A 25,341-nucleotide genomic window follows, 5' to 3' on the forward strand; every position below is an offset into this window, starting at 1 on the left:
ACAAGGGAGAAACTCAGTCTAACAACAGAGTACATCATAATTGCTGAATAAATAAAGTCTTCTCTGTGTATTAAACTTTTTTGCCTTCCATTTGTACACTGGAATGTGTGTACAGTAATCACTCACCATCTGGTTCATCTATTGCGCTCTCAGTACATCACAGATTTTTCTGGCTAATATATGTAAATTTATATTGCAGGCTCCTCAGTATATCACTGGTTTCTGTGGCTGATAGATATTTATATTTTTTTACATTGCTTATTTTACTACAGAAATAATCGATTTTCACGCCTAAAAATTAATAAATGAAAATACAGAACAGTACTGCAATGTATAACACATTAATTAAAATATATTAAAATAAAGTATGTAGTGTACCGTAGAGGAGTAAACAAAGAATCACATGTACTGTATGGAAAACAAAACATGGGAGGCAAGTGTGTGGTGTTGTTTTGCATTTGTGTGTAAAATTGTGAATTTATTTCAAGCCCTACGATGTCACCCAAACATTCTGCATCTTGTAGGGCTTCTAGCAGTGAACCCAAGTACCAGAGGAAGATACTTACTATAGCAGAGAAGATGAAACTCCTTGACATGCTTAAGGAAGAGAGAAGCTATGCAGATGTAAGCTGCCATTATGGCAGCAATAAATTTACTGTTCACTACATCAAGAAGAACAAAAAAATATAAAAGCAACAGCAATAGTGACTTTTAACAAGACTGCGAAAAGGGTCAGATCCTCAGAAACTGTCCAATTTACGCCAGCAATGAAAACATGCTAAATGATGGCAATGATGATATACAAAGGTATGGCTATGTGTTTGAAAAGTTCACTTCCCAACCACATGGTTTTGGGTTCAAGCCCATTACACAGCACCATGAGTGTCTTCTACTACAGTCTTGCACTGAGCAAAACCTTGTGAGTAGATTTGGTAAATAGAAACTGAAAGAAGATTTATATATATATAAAGTTGAAATTTATAGAAAAACAAAGACAATGACAGATGTATGAACAAGTAAGTGTATTAGTTTGACACTCAGGAAAATGAAAAAGTCTTTTACGTTTTGAGCCTATGCTCTTCAACAGAAATGAATAAGAGAAAATAGAGAGAAAAAAACTTGTAGATTTCAGTGGTTTGGCATGGTGAATATATATCATCATCATCATCATCATTGTCTTAACATCCATTTTTCCTTGTTCACATAGGTTGGATGGAATTTGTTGAGGCAGATTTTCTATGACCATTAGACCATTCCTGTGATCAACATTGATCTATTTGCAAGGTGATATTTCCCATGACCAGACATGTTTTCATGGAAGATTGGGGATGAGGGATATTGCTTTCATGACAGTGACACTCATTTATAACTATTATGCACACAATGGGCTTCTTTCAGTTTCTGTCTTCCAAATCCACTCACAAGGCTCTGGTCATCCCAGCACTGTAGCAGAAGACACTTGCCCAAGATGTGTGTGTGTGTATACATATGTATGTGTGTGTTAGTATGTTAGTTCACATCTGCAGCCACTTGTACGAAAGTAAGGTGGTCAGTGTTGTTCATAGTGTCTCCTCTCAACAAAGTCTGAGCACAAGTGGTGGCTCATAGATAAAATTAGTTGGGGTGCTGCTTCAGAAAATTTTTAGCCGTTGTTTTAATATTGTGTAAAAGGAAACAAACATATAAAAAGAATATTTATACATAAACTTGATCAGTTCGCGTTTTAGCCACTGCAGGGTTGTGTGCTTAATTTGTTCACTGAACACTTCAACGAATTCCCTCTTGTTTTTCAAAAATTACCCCTAAATCACAAAATAAAGGAGGGGGGGGAGAAATCTGCCCTATCTTTCAAATCCTGGCAGCAACACTGAAGCTAGGAGCAGGATAAATGATCTACTTCTCCACTTTATCACATTCAAGAATATAAACACGTTTTTAAGCACAACACACGTGGAATCAAAAAGAAACACTACCTTTCACTGACACTGCATGAACGACAGTGCTGTCTCTCCCTAACATGAAGCCTCCTATCTCGGACATGTGAGCATGCACACAACAGCCAAACACCGCATTGCTGAAACTGTGAAGCGCAAAGTTCTATACAAGGATTTTTTTCATAAGCTAGGGGATAACTACTGACATTAAGCTTAAGGATTATATAACATACATGTATAAAGAAAGTATTAAAGAGAAAAGGACTCATATTATATTGAATGCTGTCAATAATAACGAGTGGAAATAGGGAGTGCTGCAGTTCCGCAGTACCTATATACGAGCCGCCACTGCTGAGCACTCAGTGTCTTCGATACCATGTGGAATAAGTGATCTCTGACTTGAAACAAGGGAAGAGATACAACATCTCGATGTATCAACTAACCCATACCAGCATGGGAAAACGAACCTAAAACAAACGAACACACGCACACACAAGATCGACAATTTCGTTAAAATTGAAATTAAGTCATGATATTAAAACTGTTCATTAACAATGATTATAATAATTTCTGAAGAAAAAGTAATAATATCATTTCTGTTACCCATTGGGCTACTTTCCATTTGCTTAATAATATAACGAATCTGTTATTTTGAGCGAGAGCTGACCTTGTTTAAGTTTTGTGGCCAAAACTCGAGTGCTACTCTTAGTCATGCAATCTTCCAGATTGTTTTGTTTAACCCAGGTTAGTGTTGAGCGTATGATCAAAATCATTCCAAGACTGATCATTCCGTCAATTATTCAAAGACAGTGTATCTAGGTCCACGTTATCTGATTCAGCCTTCCCTTTTTAAGATAGTTGAGTGCTACGTAAAGGAAATTTGGCTGCTATTTCTAATAGATCGATTGACCGCGTGAGAGGCTACTTCACTGGCCTGCCTTGTTATCTTATTCCTGTCTACCTTTGATGACAGATAATAAAATAGTTAAGACCACACCTGTGGCTTGTACGCATGCGCCCAGGTGTGTACTTGAACGGTTGGAATGTTTAGTTGAACCTCTCATTAATTGATTAAACTTAACTTTTGTTCTAATTATTTTCCCTCGCAAGGTAAGGAATATAATTTAATATAGTCCTATTAATGTTTACTCAACATGTGTTTAATGATATATGAACACATACATTTTATATATATATATATATAGAGAGAGAGAGAGAGAGAGCTATATCTTAACTTTAAATAGTATACATCGTTCATATAACTATATTTTTATATATTTAAATTTCTATGGCTTGAATTTTGACACTCTATTTTAAATAAAATAGTTAAAACATACAATTTCTCGTTAACTTTTAAATTTTTAACCCAAACATTTCTTTTATCCCCCCTCTTACACACACACACATATATATACACATACGTGTGTATATATATATATATATATATATGATTGGGGTTAAAATTTAAGCAAGTTTAAGAATAATAACGTAACATTAACTAAAGGAGTGACTCAATAGTGAGAAACAAATCATCAAATTTATAAAATTTGTGCTCAGTGAAAGTTACATATACGCATACATACACATACGCACTTCCGATTTACTTAATATATCCACCTGTTTGTAATGTTATTTTTATTCAGAAAGTGTGTTTCTCATATTTGGAGGGGATCTGCAAGAATTGTAAAAGATGGGGTGAAAAGACAAATTGTTATGCTTATGAAAAATTGACATAGTTTTAGACTGTTTAAACCATGGTAAAGAAAGATAAAATATATATATGCAAACTGTAATTCGTTTTCTCATTAGTAAAGAATGGAGTTGGGCTCCATTTTTCGGTGAGGTGGGGGTACCTTGTATTTGTCAGTCAGCCGATTTCTTGTTTGATCTCCTTTTTATTTCCTTATTAAAGAAATACAATTATTAATTCTTCGTCTTCTAAGCAAAACGATAAAAAATGGCTAGGTTTTAGAAATAATCATGGTTTACTGAAGGAGCAACTAATGAGTACCAGTAATATATTTAAGTTAATTTAGCCTTACTCTTTCTCCATTGTGGAAAGTAATTATTGTAGTGAATTTGTAGAATTGGAAGAGCATCGTATAAAATGCATTCCCCTAGTTATGTTGCTTTTAGATTCTGAGTTCAAAACCCAATGAAGTCGACTGAGCCATTTCATCCTTTTGTGGTTGATGTGATATAACCCTACTCGAGTACTAGAATTGCTCAGGTTTTGTGCCTATCTTAGAAATTATTGTCATAATTATTATTATTGTTATTTATGTCAATGGTGTTTGAAAAGGCATGAATTTTACAATGCGTCTGCTCTCCAGGCCAACTTGTTGCTTTTTCATTAGTTCTTGGTTAACGTATCGTCTCTCTAACCTTAATGAAGAACTTTTAAACTCAGACAAAAAAGTTTTGATTCAGAGTTGCACTTCCCTCTATTTATATATACTTCAGAATTGTTTACCAGTACACACACAATATTGTTGTTGTTTAGATGATGTCTGCTTCCTTTTACTTCTACAATTAAAGAATATATGAGATTATATATTAAAGAAGAATATATGAGATATATATTAAAGAAGAATATGTGAAACTATTTATTCCCAAGAATAAGGAGACCAGTCATTAAATGGCTATAGAATATAATGATCTTTTATTTTAAATATATATACCCCTGAAGAAAATGGTGACATTTGAAACAATGTATATAATACGATCCTCTAACACAATCCAGTTTATCTTGAATTTTGAAGAAATGCAATTTATAATTAAATTACGTCTTGTATAAGAAAGTAAATGAAACTTAAAACTCTCGTTTTAAATATTTAATTATAATCTTTGAGTCGTTTGGTTGCTTTTGTTTACATGATATATTGTTTCCTTATTTCTAGTTGGACCTTGACTTTGAAACTATTGAGATGGAATGTGTGGATAAACGGTTTTCCATAGCTTGAATCATTATTATTATTTTGGTGGACTAAGGGGTGGTATGATTTAGATTTGGTTGCTATGTCTGACACGTAAAGGGTTTTCTCGAATATATTTAGGTTTGTCCAATGTGTTATTTCTTTTTAAAATACTTGTTTGGTTTCTGAATGTGAGGGGCAATTTGAGAGAGATTAGATTATTTCTGTGTGTTCCAGTGACCACATTTGGCTCCAAAACAGAATTTAAGTTTGAGAAGGAAGGATTTTATACTAAAACCTGACTGGTGGGATGGGCCATGTTTGTAAATATTATAGTTTTGGGGGTTTTATTTTCGTAAATTTTCCGTTAAAATTAAGACCTTAGGGTCTAACTTCTGCCTATTTAGTCACGATTTTAAGGTTTGTATCCTGGTCTCAACATTAGTGTCTAACTTCCTATCCACGATTTTAGGATCTAACTTTCTGGTCACAATTTAAGGGTTTGACTCCTGCTCACGACTTTGGGTTTAACTTCTTGTGAACAACTTTAAGGTTCACCTTTCTCATATCATACTCTCCTGTTTTAAGTAAAAAATGGTAAGGCACATTTTGTCATGTAGACTAAAATAAATAATGATGGAACTGTAATGGTTGGAATACCATTGATACTAGGCGTGCTGCATGAGAGCTGACCTAGAGCTACAAAAACAACACTATGACATTATAACTTAGGATCCACCTTCCTTGCCATGACTACTGCTGCACATTACACTTTGTTGGTTAAATTGTAATTTAAAATGAAAGAACAAAACATTCTTAGTTTCACCCAGATATTTCTCTCTAATTTCAGATAAACTTTGAACATCACCTGAAAACTCACAGAACTTCTGGAGATGTATTCTGACAAAAGTTCATCCAAAGCCATTGAGGCTGGTGAATATGAGATGGACCGCAAAAATTGGTCTTCTCAATTGAGTGTGGCTACTACTGGTAGTCGGCACAGCCTCCACTCAGTGTACACTATACATTCTTCCTATGTCTTACCAATTCTGACTGAAACACCAGACCCTCATAAGAAGCCACCTGACTATTTAGGTTTCTCGATCTGCTCCATTTTCTGCAATCCACTCTTTGGTATATTTGCAATATTGCTATCAGGTAAGTTATATTAAAGATTTACTTCACACCTTCTAGAAATGGGGGAAGGGATCTAAAACAACACCCACTGCTTTCTTTGCTCATCTCTACCACATTCTCTCTACAAATAAAATTCTGATAACAATGAATGCAGGAATATCTGTGTAGTGATGAAGCTGTTTTGCAACCATGTAGTTTCTCTGCCATAACCTTCTGTTCGTTAATGCTTTGTGAGTGAAATTTGCTAGAATAGATGTGTGTGTGTGCATGTTTCTGTCATCATCATCATTTAACACCCATGTTCCATGCTGGCATGGGTTGGACAGTTTGACAGGATCCAGCAGGGTAAGGCATCACCTTGACTCTAGTAGCAGCTAACTATAATGCTACTACACCCTGATTAACTATATGGGTGACTAACCTGTATCTTATGCCACCAGAAATTTTAATCATCTTGGCAGTGATTCCTGATGGCCCAGGAATCACTTCATGTCCTTAATTGCCTTATCTATTATGCTGCTATCAACTCTGATGGCTGTTCCCTCAATTGGTTCAATATTTGGTAAATTCTCCTTCTCCCATTCATTTTCCACATTTAGTAACCTTTTATAGTGACACTTCCATGCATCTTTCTTCTCTGAGTCACCACATGCAAGCATACCATTATCCATTTGCACACATTTCTTACCTACCACATCTCTATTTTCTCTGATACACTGCTTTGCAATCCTGAACACCTCATGCCTCTGATCCTCATGCTGTAGAACATTTGCAAATCTCTTACCTTCGGCTACTCTTTTTGCTATGTATACCTGACACCTAGCTGCCCCTTTTGCTACCTGATATAATTCTCTGCTCGCTCCATTTTCCAGGCCTGTTTTTTGCTTTTATAACACTGTCAACCTCCTTGCTCCACCACCATGTCACCCTTATTCTAGCTGGGACTTTGCACCAACCACAGATTTCGTCCGTAACCCTCAGTAGATTGTCCCGCAGGAACTTCCAGTTGTCCTCTAAGCTATATGTCCCCCAACTCTGCTTCTCTTTCGTCAGAAGCTTCCATTAGTAAATCTCTAAATTTTTATCTGTTTGCTGGGTCTTTGAGCTTCCATAGTCTTCTTTTCCAGATTGGTTTATTTATCTGAGTCTTTCTAGCTCTAATTCTGAAGTCACTGACTAGTAGCCTATGTTGGGTTGACACTCTTCACCTGGGAAAGACTTTGCATTTTTAAGCACTCATCTATCTCTTTGTCTGGTGAGGAGGTAGTCAATCTGCCTTATGTGCTCACCAGACTGATAAGTGATTAGGTGGACAGCTGGTTTTTTTGAAGTTAGCGTTGCAGATCATGAGATCATTTGCATCACAGAACTCCAGCAGTCTTGTTCCCTCCTCATTTCTAGATCCAAAACTATAGCCCCCATGCACTCCCTGGAATCCATGGGGAGTGCTGTCCAACATGTTCATTGAAGTCACCAGCCACAATAACAAAGTCTGTCTTTTGTCTTTGAAGTGGTCTGCAAAATGGCATCACTCTGACATTTCAACAATCTCTCCACTCCTTCCTTTCATTGGGTCAACATTGATGGTAGCAGCCCTGAGATTGAGTACTTGGGAGTGGTGGTGGTAAGGTAGTTGTGGAAATGTTGTTATCACCTGACATGAAGATCTGCCAAAACGCCTGCCAGCTTGCATAGAGCTTTGTTACTGACCTTATTCTGTGAATTACAATGAATGGCAGTTTCCCCCACCTCATCCAACATCTAGAGCAAGAGCCAACAAGTGGGTATGAGAATAGGGTAGTTACATAGAGCAGTTTAAGTATTATATGTCTAAATATTCATATATGAGGTACCTTTAACTGTATATGATACTCACCAGGGCATGTGTATGAGGACATGAGGGTATACTCAAAATATGTATTCACATACACAGCACATGAGATGTATGAGTTGCCAGGTGAAAATGTTAATGTATCAATTAAAATGGTGGTGCGGGAGGGACAGTGGGCATAATGGGTGTGCAAAATGGACGTTAAGCACAGCCCTTTTGCAAACTAAGCTTTACACACCACATGGCTAGTCGGGCTCAGAAGAAAGCCATAGTATTTAATAACAATTATTCTTATCATTAAAATATTAATACTAAATTAATATACTTGTACATTTTAATCGTTAAATTTATCACATAAGCAATGTGAGGGGTTCCGCTGAAATTGAAATGAAATGAAATTACATGTGGCCTTGGCAACTAAATATTGAAAATGGGGGAATTCTAGATTCAGGCACCTTGGGCAAGTGTCTTCTACTATAGCCTCGGGCCGACCAAAGCCTTGTGAGTGGATTTGGTAGACAGAAACTGAAAGAAGCCCATCGTATAAATGTATATATATATGTATGTTTGTGTGTGTGTTTGTCCCCCCAACATCGCTTGACAACCGATTTTGGTGTGTTCACATCCCTGTAACTTAGCAGTTCGGCAAAAGTGACTGATAGAATAAGTACTAGGCTTACAAAGAATAAGTCCTGGGGTCGATTTGCTTGATTAAAGGTGGTGCTCCAGCATGGCCACAGTCAAATAACTGAAACAAGTAAAAGAGTAGTAGTAATAATAACTTAGCTGTTGACTTAGAAAGAGCAAGGGAGTTGTAGATTCATGAAATGGCATCGAAGGAATAGAACGATATTTGGGAATGTATTTTAAATATACGACAGACATTGGGGAAGAACGTTGAGAGCACAGCCCTTTTGCAAAATTAAGCATTACGCACCACATAGCTAGTCAGGCTCAGAAGAAAAGCCATTGTATTAAAATAATACTTATTATGGATAAAATATAAATGTTTGCTAAAGTTGTCTTTTCTTTTTGTTCTCAGAAAAATCCCGAGCATATTACCACAGGTGTAAATACAGGAAGGCAGCATTGTGTGGCACCTATGCCTATGGAGTAGCCCTTGGTGGATTAATATGTACTACTATTTTGTTGCTTCTGATTGCGGCACTGTTAATCTGGAGTACAGTACCTTATGTTGAATAAGATGAATCTCTTGTGGAATTAGGACAGAGAGAAAGAGAAGACCTTCCCCTATTCCCTTCTTCATGAACAATACATATCTATATACATTCAAGCGTGTGTATATACACACATATAAACACAGGAAAAGTAGCCTATTTATACATATGTATATATAATTCATTAAACCTGAGACTTCATTCAATTTGTAGCAATGATAGAGTAATGACTTAGCGTCAAAGAAATAATGTGTGTATAGTTATAAGAATTTTTATTAGAAACATCAAACGATACAAAATAATTGTTTTAGCAGTAGAACTCAAAGTAGATAAAGCTATAGAATATATATATATATATATATATATATATATATATATATTTGGCAGGAATGGCAACAAAAGAAAGAAAGAGACCTCGATATTATGCAAATAGAGGAATGTATCTGTAAAGATATGTGTCACATATCTTTACAGATATATATATATATATATATATATATATATATATATATATATATATATATATATATATATATGTATATAGATTACTGCTCTGTCCTTTAGAGTGGGCTTCTTTTGGGGATTTATGATCCACTGATGAGATATATATATTTATTTATATATGTCTTATTCACACACACACACACACACACCCATATATATATACACACACACACACACACACCCATACTATGTACCCTGCACTAAAAGAATTCTACTGACAAGTTTCATAAATGGAATTGAGACCAGGTATTGCAATCAATCCATCAAAAGTAACCAGCTTTTATAATGTAGCTTCTTTCTCTTCTTTTTTCTATCCTCCAAATCTTACCTCAAATATGGTTCTGATGACATTGAAATCATATTCATTGACATTACCTAAATGATGACATTTTTACATTAGAAATATTTTAATTTAATTTAAAATAATTTTTGTTTTTATTTTTTTACTATTCTAATTAAGATAATTACAAACATTAATAATATACTAAATTCTTTTGTGAAGCAAAATTATATTTTTATTATTAAATTTTGAAACATTCCAGTTTGTGTTATAAACTTTAGCTGCCATTCTTATAAGACACTTTGTAATTTTTCATCATCCTCATCATCAGCCAGGTCAGCTTCAAATTATATCCTAATGTCTTCAGAAATAAATTATCTTTTGATAAGACAAAAGGTAGAATACCTTGGGTCATAAGTTTATTTGATCAGAGTTGACCTGGACTAAACAACAAAACTGCATTTTTTTCTTTGTTTTTTTCTTTTTCTTTTTGTGATGGGCACCAAATAAGCTTGATTAAATCAAATCATTAAATACTGTATCATCAATGTTTGGTACCAATGATTTAGAATGTTTATGTTGGAATGTCAGTATCAAAATCCTGATTATATCCTGTTGACATGACATGATGGGTCTGTCTAACAGAACATCTACATAATGTATAAACAACATATACATACATATATATACACACACTAATCACCACAGACACATATATCTATCTATCTATCTATATATATATATATAGTGGTTGGCGTCAGGAAGGGCATCCAGCCATAGAAACCATGCCAAATCAGACTGGGGTCTGGTACAGCCCTTCAGCTTGCCAGTCCTGGTCAAACCATCCAACCCAAGCCAGCATGGACAATGGATGTTAAATGATGATAATATATGTATATATATCATTCCCATCAAGTATGTTGTTGCTATCAAGAACTGTTGTCATCTTACATTTCAGAAATGTTGAGGTTAATTGTTTGAGGTGCCACTCTGCTGAAGACATAACTCATTTTCAGCTGAGTGGACTGGAGCAATGTGAAATGAAGTGCTTTGCTTAAGGATACAATGTACTACCTAGTCTGAAAACTGAACCTATGAGCTGACAATCATAAATTCAGTTGCCTAATCACTTCTCTGTGTGCCTTCACTCTCTATATACATTTGTGTGTGTATATGCATATATATACATACATACATTCATACATACATATACATACACACACACACACACATAGGGAGAATTCACAAAAATAAAAATAAAAGACGAAGACAGGTGGTGTAGACAACAAACAGATGTATTAGTATAACGCTTGGGAAGTGAAAAAGTCTTTAACGTTTCAAGCCTACACTCTTCATATATATATATATATATATATATATATATATACACACACACACACAATACACATACATTCATACACTCATGTGTGCTCATAGCTCATAACCTTATATGTGTACCAAAAGAGATGGTGAGATGGAGGCTGGTGTGGGTTGATGATAATTGAACATAGAAAGGGTGAACATATAGTTCTATAGGGGTCAAGATATGTTCATTGGTTCCTGTAAGGTATGATACTTAAAAAGATGGTAAATTACACACAAATGTTAGGCTGCACAAACAAGAGAAAGAAAACCCAGTTCACATAGTAAATTAATTCAGAAGCAGCTAATGATTCACTGTCACTTCTCTCATTTTTAATTATTTGTTGTAAAAAAAAAAAAATATTAAAAAGATATACTATTCAAATTTTTCTTGTAGAAATAAATAACCAATTTCAATTTTTTTAATCATAAAAAAAAAAGCTATACATATAAATAATTGAAAAGTGTTTTAAACGTTTTACCCAAACAAATTTCTTTCCATGTCATATAAATTGATGGAATTTTAAAAGTGAGTCAAAACTAGATGATATTGTTTGAAACCCCAAGACATTTATATTTCACTTATTTTTCTATATAACAATAGTTTGTATCTCTTTGTATTTTTATACCTTTTGGTTGAGTTTTATTCATATATCTATCAAGTCATTTATATAATGGAGAATCTTGTCAATAAAAAGATGAATATTTTTAAATCCTACTTGGTTTTGTTTTTAATGCTTATGTTAGCATATTAGTTTTGAAAACAATGAAAAATTTAATAAAACAACTTTGTCATTATTAAACTGGTGTTTGGAACATGAATAAACATGAAACTTTGGTAGAAGGTTTTAACTTAAAACACTTTAAAACACAAAGTTGGTATCTTACAACCAGAAGCAGTTTCAGGTGAGTTAGCACCAAGAGTTAAACTCTGATTTTTCCATTAATGTTGTTGTGTATCTCTATGTCAGCTCTGAACTAGCAGACCTATGATCACCAGTCTTCCAGTGCCATTTTCACAGCCATAATGTATCTACATTACACAATATGTCCTTTTTCTTTCTCAATATGACTGTAAAATGTAATTTGAGGACGATTTAATTGATATATTGGGTTGGTAACTAAGTTCCCACCGTTTTTTTAAATTTTGGAATTTATTGCATTTTTAAATTTTGGAATTTATTACTTTCAAGAATTCTATTTTTGAATCATTTTGTTTAGTTTTTTTTCCTAGTTACTTTTAGTTAATTTTTGTTTATTTTCAGATCATTAAAATGGAATGTCAAGTTAAGAAAAACGAGCATTGTCGACACCTCCTTCTTTTTGTTTTTAATCAAGGTTCTAAGGCCGCAAAAGCTGTTTGCAACATTTGTGCTGTATGGAGAGGGTGCCATAGCTGAAAGAACCGCTTGTGATTGGTATGCCAAGTTCAAAAATAGAAATTTTGACCTCAAAGACGCACCTCATTCTGGCTGTCCAGTTGAGTTCGATGAAGAGTGATTAAACCAACTTTTGCATGAAAATTCTTGTCACAACAAGGGAAACAAGATCTTCATCCGTGTAAAACGATGTTGTGCGTATGGTGGGACTGGGAAGGGATTATCCATTACAAATTGCTTGAACGGAACCAAACGGTCCACGCAGAACTCTATGTTCAACAGATGGAATGACTCAACATAGCTATTCAGGAGAAAAGACCTAATGAGCAGCATGGAGTTCTTCTGATGCACGACAATGCCCGCCCTCATATCACCAATATGACCAAGGAAGCCATTCAAATGCATGGCTGGGAAGTGCTGCCACACCTGCTATACTCTCCTGATTTGGCACCAATGAATTTCCACCTCTTTCGAGCTCCTTCAAATGCTATGCGCGGAGTTTCGTTCAATCCTGATGCAGAATTGAGAGCTTGGTTGGATCAATTTTTCAAGTCGAAATCGGGTGATTTCTACCAACAAGGTATCAAAAATCTTGTTGAACGTTGGAAAGATGTTGTAAACAACAAGGGTGAATTCATTATTGATTAATTAGTTGTTATTTTTTATTAAACCTTTAAAAAAATTTTAATTTAAAAATCGGCAAGAACTTAGTTGCCAACCTAATATTTAACAGTTGGAGCAGCCACATAGAAGCTCAGAGCTGGAATATTTTTGAGAAAGAAATCTTATTCAGGACTAACCTGGGGCTAAAGAACAACTGTGACAGTAGAGTGAGCTACACGATCAATTGGCTTGCTAGAAATAACAGCCAAAAAAATCATAACTTACTATCTTATAAAAAAAAAAATTTACAGATTTTTTTTATGGATAATGCTGTCTGGGCATACAAAATGAAGAGATGGTCATGGCAAAATTGTCTTTGCTTATTGGTTTAGTTTATCAGGATTAAACCTGAGGCAGCTAACAACATTAACTCAAAAGTAACACTTTTGATGATGTTTCAATTTTTCCAAGTTCATTTGTGGGCTGGAACTGCCTACAAATTTTCAGGAATTTAACCATTTTCGAAACAATTCTTTTGTAATAGATGAAATATTAATTCTTTAAAACTTTCTTAATGATTTTTAACTGAAATGATAGGAAGTACCATATTCCTTGAGATGGGAATAGACCATATGAGGGAGCTTCTATATGATCATTCGATCTATTTGAAATAGCAGCTAAATCTCCCTGAAATCACACCCTTCTTAAAAATAGGATACACAGGACATTGTAGTCTTAAATATAAAAACAGCTTGAACAATCATAGTTGGAATGTCTTTGATCATAGGTCTGCTCATTCAAGGCAAATAAATGGTTCTTTTAATTTAGAAGAATAATGGGATTTTATAAAAAATTAAAGTTAATTGTATTTCACTAAAACTTTAATAGTGAATAACGTTTTACATAATACAAAATTGACGCCAGTGAGGTCTTACATAGTTATCTCCCTTTGGTATACTCCTTTTTCAATCCACACCATTTGTAAATTATACAATAATAATCAAATTTTTATTCCATAAAATAAAGCCAGCTGAGGCTTTCATATTGAAGATGGAATCATTTTCACAATATACAAAAAGAAATTATAACTATGAAATATTCTGTAAAAAAAAAACAAAAAAAACGCTTGAATCTCATCACTTATCATTCTTTTAATATTTGCTTTCCACACTCGCATGGGCAGACAGAATTTGTTGAGGCAGATTTTTTACAGCCTGATGCCCATTCTGTCACCAGACCACACCAGCTTCCCAGCAAGGTAATTTTTCTCCATTGTTAGTTATGTTTTTACAAGAAATTGGATATGAAGGACACTACTTTATTTCATAAATTGGCCATACAGCCTTACAAAGATGTAGCTGTGGGCTGGACAAAGACACAAATGATAATGGAATGAAAAAAATGAAAAGATGGTTGGTGAGGGAAGCAGACAATGTCCGCCAATTGCTACTTCCCCAAAACATTGTTCTCTTTTTCTCAACACTAAATGAGGTATTGAACCTCTTACCAAAGTTGTAATCATCCTTACAAGTTGAGGCGCTGAGCCTCTTACCAAAAATAACAAATTCAAATTTCAAATCGAGGCACTACGTGTTTCAGTCATAAAACTGTGGCCATACTGGAGCACTACTTTGAATTTTTAGTTGAACGAATAAGCCCCAATACTTCTTTTTTTTTAGCTAAGTTACAGGGACTCAAACACCAGTTGTCAAGTAGTGGTGGTGGGACAAACATAGACACACTTATATCTACCAAATCCACTCACAAGGCTTTGGTCGACCCAAGGCTATAGTAGAAGACACTTGCCCAAGGTACCACACAGTGGGACTGAACCTGGAACCATGTGGTTGGAAAGCAAGCTTACCACTAAAATATTTTGTGTATTGTAGAATTATATCCAATTTATTGCACAAAATCTTATATGGACTCCAGTTGAGAACCACTGCTGTAGAACATAGCCTTGGGAACCCTAGTGTCCTTCCATGCAGTTTACATCTTTCACTTAACTGCAATTTCAGCAGGATAGACTTAATACTAGATATATTTACATACTAAAGGATCTCCTGGTTGAAAATGTCATCTCACCAAGAAATATTTATTATAAATCATAGCTGATGCAACTCGATCCTCATCAGCTTTTTGAAATGTCAACAATACAGTGTATAAGTCTCAGATGGATATAACAGACAGGATAGTATTACTGCTGTTAACTTTGCAGTTTTTGTTATAGTTTTATGCCATGTAGTTTCTACAATTGATCATTGAGTTTCCTGAAAGCAATCCCAGCCAGCAATATGTGATAATCCACTTCCATGTCCAGACTGTTGTCATCAGACATTACGCAACTCAAATATGTGAACTTTTTAACCATGTTCAGTGGCTGATTTGCAATCATCATGGTTAGAGGTTTATGTTCCTAAGCTCTGGGTTTAGGTGGTACAAGACTGTACTGTATTGACAAGCCAGACGCTAATGCCAAATATTCAAATTGGTGTATAATTTTCTGGATATCTTCTGTAGAATGAGCCACTAAGGCTGGCTCAACAGCAAAAAGAAGTTGAAACAATACATTTTGTGACATGAAAGAATTTTCTCATTACTTTTCACTGGTTCCTGTCATTACACAGTAGCCATGCTGGGACAGCACCTTGAAGGCTTTAATCAGTCAAATCAACCTCAGTACTAACTTTTTAAGCCGAGTATTTATTTTATTACTAATTTTCCAGACCACTGAGTTACAGGGAGGTAAAACAATTAACAGAAGTTGTCAAAGTGTTATGTAAAGACAAGATACTGACAGACAAACACAGATACACACACAAATATACTGGGCTTCCATACAGTTTTCATCAACGAAATTTACTCAGAAGATATTAGCCTGCTTAGAGTTATAGCAAGACACAAACCCAAAACCTGCAACTTCAAAGTGGTCTTTTTAACCACACAGCTGTGCTTGTAGAAAAAAAACAAAACAAAACAAAACACCACTCCTTCAAAAAAATTCAAATAATTCATAATAAATAATTTAAAGTTTTAATTCCAGTTTTTTTTAAAATAACATAATGAAAACAATAATAATGATAATCACTATTTGTACAAATAATAAAAATTCATTTGTTTTTTTCTCTTGTTACTAAGAAGCAGATTCTTTCTTCTGACTATTTGGGAGCGCATCAAATTCATCGAGAAATTTCTCTTGGCGTACAGCTGTCATGGAATAGATATCTTCAATTTGTTAAGGCAAAAAAATTATTATTTCTGACTGAGGCACAAGGCTAGCAATTTTATGGAGAGGAGGTTAGTTAAATCAATCCAGGTACATAACTGGTACTTTATTTTATTCACCTTGAAAAAAAAAACACACAAGACAAAGTTGACATCAGTGGGATTTGAACCCTGAACACGAGCTGGAAGAAATATCACAAAGCAATTTGTGTGACTATCTAACAACTCATGTGAATCCATCACAAGGCCAGCAAATTTGAGAGGAGGGACTTAATTGATATCAGCAGCCCAAGAGGGATGAAAGGTGAAGTTGACTTAAGGAGGGATTTGAACCAAGAATGAAGAAAGCTGAAAGAAAAACCACAAATACTTCTTCCAATACTCTACCAACTCAGCTAACCACCACCCTCCATTCATTTCACTCCCTCTTTTCCATGCTAACATGGATTAAAACTGTTTCTGATTTAGGCACAAGGCCAGCAATTTTGGGGAGAGTGGGGTTAGTTGATATGACTGACTTGACCAGTAATTTGTTTTATCAACTCTGGGAGGGTTGATAATCAGCAAGATTTGAACTCAAAATGTTAGGTGAAAAATGTATTTTAAGGCATTTTTCTAACAGTTTAATGATTCAACCAATCCACCAACCTGGGTAAGAAATAATAACAACACTAAGGGGAGAGGTTTCAATACTTGACTGGAGCCCCAGAAGTATAAAAGATAAAGTTGACTTAGACAAGATTTGAACTAATTCCTACAAGCTATAATTATTTGCTGTTCTGCTATTGTTAAAGAAAGGATAAATAAATAGCTGAGACACACCAGCTGTATGATAAAGTTCATCAGTTCAGATCTCACTGTTGCTTTTTGCCTTTGTTTCAGCAAAGTATTTAATAACACCAATTTATAACAATGACTAGTCTATAATTTTTTTTGTAGGAGGAGGAAGGGTTTCAATACTTGACTGGAGCTTTAGGATCATCATTTTCATATCTCACTGTTGCTGTTTTGCCATTGTGTTTCAGCAAAGCATTTAAATTTTTCTGGCTGAACAAGGTCAACTCCCTATTTCACAGATGAGTGGTTAGGAGCAGAGAAGAAGCATCAAAGTGTGCACAGCATCAACGAGGGAACCTTCTTTTACAAGGAAGCATTCAATTATATAATCTGAGAGGCACTATGCCTGATTAAAGAGGGAGTGAGAATGGCTGAAATGCCTATGATCATAGCATTGGAGTTAAACATGATCAACAAAACTATCCACCATTTCACAGGTAAGTAATCAAACAAACAAAAGCAAAAAAAAAACAAACTTCATTCTATAAATTTACCACTCACAGCACCCCATCCACCCTCACCTCCAATTTTCTTGGACTCTGGTTTTCGCTTAAAAGAAGCCTATATATTGAATTCTTTACCTCAATCGGCTTAATAAGTAGGCTTCACTCTTATCACATGGTTTACTGTTGTTTAGCCCCAGGTCAATATTCCTTACACAGACCCATGTGTAAGGAATCCCACCTTTCTCTGAGATAGTGTATTAGGACAACTGAATTTGTCTTTACCGTTTCATTTTAACCCTTTAGCATTCAGATTACTTTGTCAAATATAATGGTTATTTATTCATATTGCTTTGAGTTAATGATGCTTTGTCTTGTAGCTTTGAGATTCTGATGATGTGATTGTTTATTTTTAGAAAGACAGTGTAGAATAGGTGTGAGAGGCTGGATACGACCACTTTGAACATAAAATGGGTAGAATATTTTGGTTGGATATGGCTGGTTTAAGTGCTAAAGGGTTAAGACAGTAGGGCATGAAGGTGATTTGAGTATATCTTCAGATACAGTATGTCTGAAATAAAGAACATAGTCATAACTGGAATACCTTGATCACAAGTCTTCAGGATCAGGTCTGGTCCAGGGTTAAACAACAACAAAGTAATGCTATCATTTCCTATCTTAATGCCTATATAAGAATTTCTGGCATTCCTCAACTATATAGTGGGAGAAAACTTTTCTCTCTCTGCATAAAATGTAATCAATGTTGAGCAAATCTCCACCACCAAAGAAAACAATCAGTGTAAGGACAATGTTTCACCCCTATGACCCAGTACAAGGACCAGTTCTCACTCCCTTAAGAAACAAATGTCTGTGAATAACCCAGGAACCTTATTCCATCTATTCATTCATCCATCTTCTCCTAGGAAGGTCATGGAGAGTTCTTGAGTTCCTCCTCCTATTAGAAACAACTATCATTGAGATTTTCTGGCTGGATTCCCAAGTGCAACCAACTGAGACTATAGGTATTATCCAATCATCTTGTTCTTAACCTACACCTAGGTCTTCTGCCAGTTGGCTTGAAGAATCCATCTTGCAATTCTTTCCTGTGACATTCTCAACGTGTCCATAGTGTCAGAACCATGACCTCTCAATATGTAGTGGCTTGACCCAGAGAGGTTCCCTAATCTCCAAGCTATGCATCCTGTCAAATAATGTTACTCCAGAGACCCCTCAAAGAAACCCCATTTCAGCTGTTTGCTTCTGTTTATTTGAGTGAAAACACCAGTAATATTATTGTTGCTTGTAATCTTGACTAAATAGACCTATGGTAGTTAGCTGGTCCGTTGATGGCTACATCATTCTAGATATACAATATCTCTGCTGAATTATGGACCATACTGGACTTTGCTGGTATGTGTAGTGTGGCAGTCAAGGTATGTTGCTGTCTCCACCGTCTTCTCTACTTTTGTATATCTGTTGATTTGGCTGTTAGCCACAACAGATACAGGCAACATGGGTTCATTCAGAGTATGAGAGTTGTACTTCTGCATTTGTTATTGTTGTGCTATGTACCCTAGCAATGTTTGGGTGTGATAAGGTTATTGACACAAATGCTACTATTTTTGTATGAGCTTTTTGAGGCTGTCTGGAATTAATGAGAAAGATAGTATATTTAGAACAGTTTTGTAATGGTGTTCTGGGGAGTAATACAGTGTCTTAATGGAGTGAGAGATATGTTTTGTAGGTGGATGACTGGTAGTGTTGTGAGATATTGAAAATGTACCTGAATGTTTGTCTAAATTAGTATTTTCCAGTGTTTTTTGAAACCCAAATCTCTATACCCTTATGTAGCATAGGTAGTGGTAATTTAAAGTTAGTGTACTGCTCATTGCTCCCTTTAAGCTTTGTAACAACTCCCTAGGATATCTGTAGTCTAAAATTGGTTGAGAAGTGATGCTGTTAGGACAGAGCTGTACATATGGCTGGGGTTTGACTGAACAAGCCAATAATAGTATATCTACACAGTTATTCAACCTGAAATTATTAGAAGCTAAATCATCCTCAACATCTTAAGGAAAAGGAAACACCCAATGGTCCTTTTGATGAGCATTATGAGAAGTATTCTGGAATTGAAGGAGCAAATATTGTAATTTTAAATACAGTAATTGTAGTGCCCTGACAGGGAAAGGGCAAAAAATGGCCTTTACACCAGTTGTGTGAGAGAAAAGAAAAACAACTTGTCACATTTTGCAAGGAGAAGGAAAATGACAAGTGACACCGGAAGGCTAAAAGTAAAGACTGTAGTTGTGACTCAGGAGGGTCATAATGACTTGAAGTTAATCTGGAGATGAGAAGACATGTCACTGAAGAAGTCACAAATGGCAACAAAAGGACTTAGGCAAACACAACTGCTGGACTAATTAACTGAATGATTAATTAAACAATTGATTACAATGGTGGGCTGAAAAGTCCATAGGTTGAATATGAATGAGTGATGCTAGAGCTATGAAATCTTGCATGCATTATTTCCAAACTCTTCCTCTCAATAACTTTCTTGTTTCTTTCCAGCTAAACTGACAACTGACTGTTCAAAGCTTTCAAAAGTAACTAGAAGTGACTTCTCTTGAAAATCAACAAAATTTGGTATTGTGGTTATTATCAAGTACCTACACAAAAAGGGTTTAGCCCCAACAACATTTCTGCAGACATGGTTGCTACATTAGGGGATGACACTCTAGCTTTATCAACAGTGCAAAAGTCGACAGCTGAATTTGGGAGGGGAAGGGAGAGCTTAAAAGACAACCCAAGGTCTGGACGTCCTGTAACTCCCACCACCAAGGAAAACATTGATTGTGTTCACCACATGGTGATAGATGAAAGGCAAGAAACTATAAATCAAATAGGCAATGCATTTAGCATATTCTGTGAATGTGTTGAGAATATTCAGCACAATGAACTTGGCATGATGAAGGTTTCTGCTTGGTGGGTGCCACGTCTTTTAACACCTGATCAAAAGCACACCAGGCTGATTACATCTCAGGAAAACCTGACATTGTATGAGGCAGATCCAGCTGGTTTCCTTGAACATTTCTTAACCCAGGATGAGTGTTGGCTTCATCACTTTGAGCCAGAGACAAAGAGATAATCCATGCAGTGAATACACCCCTCCTCACCTGCTCCAAAGAAGGCCAAGGTCGTTTTATCTGCAGGGAAGGTAATGAAATCAGCTTTTTTGAGATGCAAAAGACATTGTGCGTATTGGCTATCTCCTAAAAGGCCATACCACCAACGGAGAGTACTATGCCAACTTGCTGAGGCAGTTACAAAAGGCTATCAAGACCACACACCCAGGAAAACTGACAAAAGGGGTCTTATTTCATCAGGACAATGCTTCAGTACACAAGTCCTTGGTTTCAATAGTTGCAGTGCATAACTGTGGCTTTGAATTGATTGATCACTGTCTTTATTCTCCTGATTTGGTCCCATCTGACTATCATTTGTTTTCCAACATTAAAAAAAAATCCCACTTAGCTGGGAACTAATAGTGCAGTGATCATAACATCATATTTGCTGTTGATGACTTGTTTGACTAACAGCATGAAAGTTTCTTCATCAATGGGACCCAAGCACTGTTTCACTGATAGAAGTGTGTGGACCACAAAGGGGACTATGTTAAAACCTTATTCTACCACATTCCACGATAGCATCTTGGTCAGCTTATGAACTTTTCAACTGACCCTCATAGTTGATTAAATTATAGCTAACCAATTAATGAATAATAAAGTGAAATTGCACCAGTGTGTGTGTTTATTATTGGTATAATAACCGCCCCAATACACAATAAAATTTGTTTCAGCACATGGGTACACATCAACAATCTTATAAATGAAATACAAAAACTAAAAACTAAGGAATTCCTGTTAAAGAAAATACTGAGATATTAGCCAATCAGTTAAAAGCTGATGGTCTGATTGATGTACATGCAACTGAAATTTGCCTCTGAATTAGAGAATGAAAACAACAGCCTAGTGCCAATTGTTGGGAAATTTGAAAAAAGGAGGATAATTTCCACAAATTACAACTGCACAAAATTAACATGGCTAAAGGAAACTGATGAGTCTTTTACAGGGAAGGAAAACTATGGACTTATTTTCACCTTACTGAAGCTCATCAGCATAGTGAAGTCTATTCAAGATTGTTTTACACATACGAGTTGTCTACCTTAAACTGAAACCCTACACTGTCAGTACATGTACAGAATATCTAAATACAGTAATTCTTGCACAAAGTAGTGCAATCAAGAGATAAATTGAACGAAAACAGTTAATTTTACACAATCGATGGAATTTTTGACAACCTGCGTGTGTAAACATATACATTATATCTATATATAAATATATATCATATATTTATCATAGTCCTCCAGGCAATAACAGGAATTCAAGACAGGATGCCCCTGGGAGCTCCTCTATGCCAATGACTTTGCTCTAATTGCTGAGTCACTATCAGAACTAGAGGAGAAGTTTCAGGTGTGGAAGCAAGGATTAGAATTGAAGGGCCTTAGAGTCAACCTAGCTAAAACCAAAGTCTTAATACGTAGGAAGGTAGACAAAACACAAATCCCTTCAGGTAGATGGCCCTGCTCAATCTGTAGAAAAGGTGTATGTAGAAACTCCATAAGATGTACCCAGTGTAAGCTATGGAGAAATAAGAGGTGCAGCAATATCAAAGGAAGGCTAACTGGGAAGATAGTTTTTGTATGTGGCAGATGCTCAGGAGAGCAATAAACATTGAAAATGTGCAGAAAACAATTTCTGCCACATTCAAGGGAGAAAAACTAGAAGTAGTTGATAGCTTCTGTTACCTAGGTGACCAAGTCAGTAGCGGGGGTGGGTGCTCTGAAAGTGTAGCTGCTAGAATAAGAATAGCCTGGGCAAAGTTCAGAGAGCTCTTACCTCTGCTGGTGACAAGGGGCCTCTCGCTCAGAGACGCATGTGTATGAACAGCTATGCTACATGGCAGTGAAACATGGGCCGTGACTGCTGAGGACATGCATAAGCTTGCAAGGAATGAAGCCAGTATGCTCCGCTGGATGTGTAATGTCAGTGTGCATACTCGACAGAGTGTAAGTGCCTTGAGAGAAAAGTTGGACCTAAGAAGCATCAGATGTGGTGTGCAAGAGAGATGATGGCGCTGGTATGGTCATGTGGTGAGAATGGATGAAGATAGCTGTGTGAAAAAGTGTCACACCCTAGCGTTTGAGGGAACCTGGGGAAGAAGTAGACCCAGGAAGACCTGGGATGAGGTGGTGAAGCACGACCTTTGAACATTAGGCCTCACCAAGGCAATGACTAGTGACTGAGACCTTTGGAAATATGCTGTGCTTGAGAAGACCTGTCAAGCCAAGTGAGATCATAACCCATGGCCTATGCCAGTGGTGTAACCAGCCCACTTATGTATAACTTTCCTTCATTGGACACTAAACTCTGCTTGCGAAGACCTGTTGAGGCAAGTGAAACCGAAATCAAATTCAATGACAGCACCACTTGACTGGCATCTGTGCTAGTGGAGCGCTAAGAGCACCATCCCAGCGTGGTCGTTGCCAGTACCGCCTGACTGGCCCTCGTGCCGGTGGCACGTAAAAGCACCCACTACACTCTCAGAGTGGTTGGCGTTAGGAAGGGCATCCAGCTGTAGAAACTCTGCCAGATCAGATTGGAGCTTGGTGCAGTCATCTGGCTTGCCAGTCCTCACACAAACCGTCCAACCCATGCCAGCATGGAAAGCGGACGTTAAACGATGATGATGATGACATTTAATTCGTCTTCCTCATTAGTATTAAAGAAAATAAACTATAGTTATCAAAATGTTATTGGAGTTAGCCATAAAAATCACAAGTATTTTATAAAATAATTTCACCAATACAATGTAGATTTGCAATAAAGCCGGTGTGATCGGCCACCTAGAAATAGCAACCACACTGACCTAACGTTACGCCCTACCATATTAAATAAGAAAAGAACACATTACATAATGTTATCCTAGATAACCCCCAACAAAAAAGGGTTTTTTTAATTATATAACTGTTCGATACAAGTTCACCTGGAACTCTCACATACATTTTGTTTTAATTTGTATATGCCCAAGTTATGACAATCATTGTCTCAACAACTGCAGATCGAATATCGATAAAATTTTGATTGAAGAGTATGAACTAAAAGAGACACAGTGGAGAACCAGTGACGAGGTCCCGAATAACAGTAAGGTCCAGATGGACTATATGTAATCTGAACCTTTCCCCCCCTTATTATTATTTTTTTTTACGGAATCCCACGTTTTAGGCTATGGAGATTCCCAAACCTAACACTAGTTTTGTGAGATTTGGCTGTTATTTCTAGCATGTAAATAGCCTGCTTGGTGGGGGGGAGTGGGGGAATTGAAATTTTTCAAACAATTTTTTTTCAGAATCGGAATCTGGATAGCCTAAAACGTGGGATTCCGTAAAAAAAAAAAATAATAAGGGGGGGGGAGGTTCAGATTACATATAGTCCGTCTCCGCCAACAGTAATATTGCAAAACAATTATAAAGTAAAAGTGAATAATACAATGCACGTGTATTTAGTAATTATGACTCTATTAGGTTGCTAAATATAAAATCGGCTGATAGTTTAAATAAAACAAGCTACAGTGCCTTTCTCTTTCTCCCTCTAATTTCTAAATATGTGTATATTATTACTTAAATAAAAATAAACCCTTAGACAAGTTCTTTGTCTTGTTCATAATTTTATATTATTATTATTATATAACATTTGGTTAGCAAAAAGAATTTACACAACTTCCAGTTTAGCATGAAGGATACAAATAGCAAGAACACAGCCACCAATGAGAAACCCTGTCATCAAATTGCGTCGTTTTAGACTTTTGATATTCTGCGCTCTTTCTTTGTTTATAGACTCCAATTTACGAACGAAATATTTCTGCGACTCGCTTAAACCAGCGAATTCCTTCTGCATGTCGACCTTCGGCATTTGTCTGTTCTCCGCCATGTCTGCTGCTACACCGGAAGTGGTATTTGAAAACTCCACAGCTAAAGACGGAAACAGCCGCGACGAACTTTTCTGTGACTATAATTATTTTCTATTAGGAGAGTATTGTACTTCGCTTGAAGCATTGTGTATTGTTTGTAAAAAAAATAATAAATAATTATAATAATAATGTGTTTTGAATGGCAAACAATGCACTATTATAACAACAATGGACTATAATTACTGTTGTAATTTAATCATCTATAGTCTGATATAATATTTCGGAATATAAGCATTCCTGCTTCAGATAATTCTAGTCACATCTAGATGCATTATAGAAATATTAAATCTCTCCTTCGAACTTCACAAGCTTGGTACTACTAAAGCAGCGCGGACCCGAACGCGCAGTCGCGCGTCCGCGCCAGCTAGTCGTGAGTGGTCGATCCTAACCCTAAACACGTATTCATTTGCACACGCGGGATAGGGTTAGGGTTAAGGTTAGGGTTAAGGTTAGGGTTAGGGATAGGGTTAGGGGTAGGGTTAGGGACAGGGTTAGGGTTAGGGTTAGGATCGACCACTCAAGACTAGCTAGCGTGGCCGCGCGACTGCGCGTTCAGGTCCGCGCTGCTTTCGTAGTACCCACAAGCTCTTTATTTTAACCGCGACACGATTCGAACTCAAAATGTAA

The 25,341-nt window shown here is 36.1% G+C and overlaps 2 protein-coding genes across 2 annotated transcripts; one reads left to right on the forward strand and one right to left on the reverse strand.

Moving 5' to 3' along the window:
- The first annotated feature begins 2,906 nt into the window (after nucleotides 1-2,906).
- On the forward strand, nucleotides 2,907-9,165 carry LOC149132378 (uncharacterized). Its single transcript, XM_089364537.1, has 3 exons — nucleotides 2,907-3,044; nucleotides 5,700-6,007; nucleotides 8,860-9,165. The coding sequence occupies exons 2-3, from the start codon at nucleotides 5,743-5,745 to the stop codon at nucleotides 9,018-9,020; spliced, it is 426 nt and encodes a 141-aa protein (XP_089220663.1). The 5' UTR covers nucleotides 2,907-3,044; nucleotides 5,700-5,742; the 3' UTR covers nucleotides 9,021-9,165.
- Nucleotides 9,166-16,142: 6,977 nt separating this feature from the next.
- On the reverse strand, nucleotides 16,143-25,029 carry LOC106879633 (cytochrome c oxidase assembly factor 3, mitochondrial). The gene is made up of 2 exons (XM_014929295.3): nucleotides 24,488-25,029; nucleotides 16,143-16,348 (listed from the first exon to the last, which is right to left on the reverse strand). Exons 1-2 carry the CDS (start codon nucleotides 24,672-24,674, stop codon nucleotides 16,257-16,259), a joined length of 279 nt encoding a protein of 92 aa, XP_014784781.1. The 5' UTR covers nucleotides 24,675-25,029; the 3' UTR covers nucleotides 16,143-16,256.
- Nucleotides 25,030-25,341: the final 312 nt, after the last annotated feature.

Source organism: Octopus bimaculoides, chromosome 16 (assembly GCF_046866305.1).
Source record: "Octopus bimaculoides isolate indiv1 chromosome 16, ASM4686630v1, whole genome shotgun sequence".
NCBI lineage: Eukaryota > Metazoa > Mollusca > Cephalopoda > Octopoda > Octopodidae > Octopus > Octopus bimaculoides.

Excerpts from the sequence above, each read along its gene's own strand:
- LOC149132378 (XM_089364537.1), top strand. The coding sequence starts at position 5,743 with ATGTATTCTGACAAAAGTTCATCCAAAGCCATTGAGGCTGGTGAATAT. Across the intron at positions 6,008-8,859 it reads ATTTGCAATATTGCTATCAG|AAAAATCCCGAGCATATTAC; the intron begins GTAAGTTATATT and ends TTTTGTTCTCAG.
- LOC106879633 (XM_014929295.3), bottom strand. The coding sequence starts at position 24,674 with ATGGCGGAGAACAGACAAATGCCGAAGGTCGACATGCAGAAGGAATTC. Across the intron at positions 16,349-24,487 it reads TGGCTGTGTTCTTGCTATTT|ATATCTATTCCATGACAGCT; the intron begins GTATCCTTCATG and ends AACAAATTGAAG.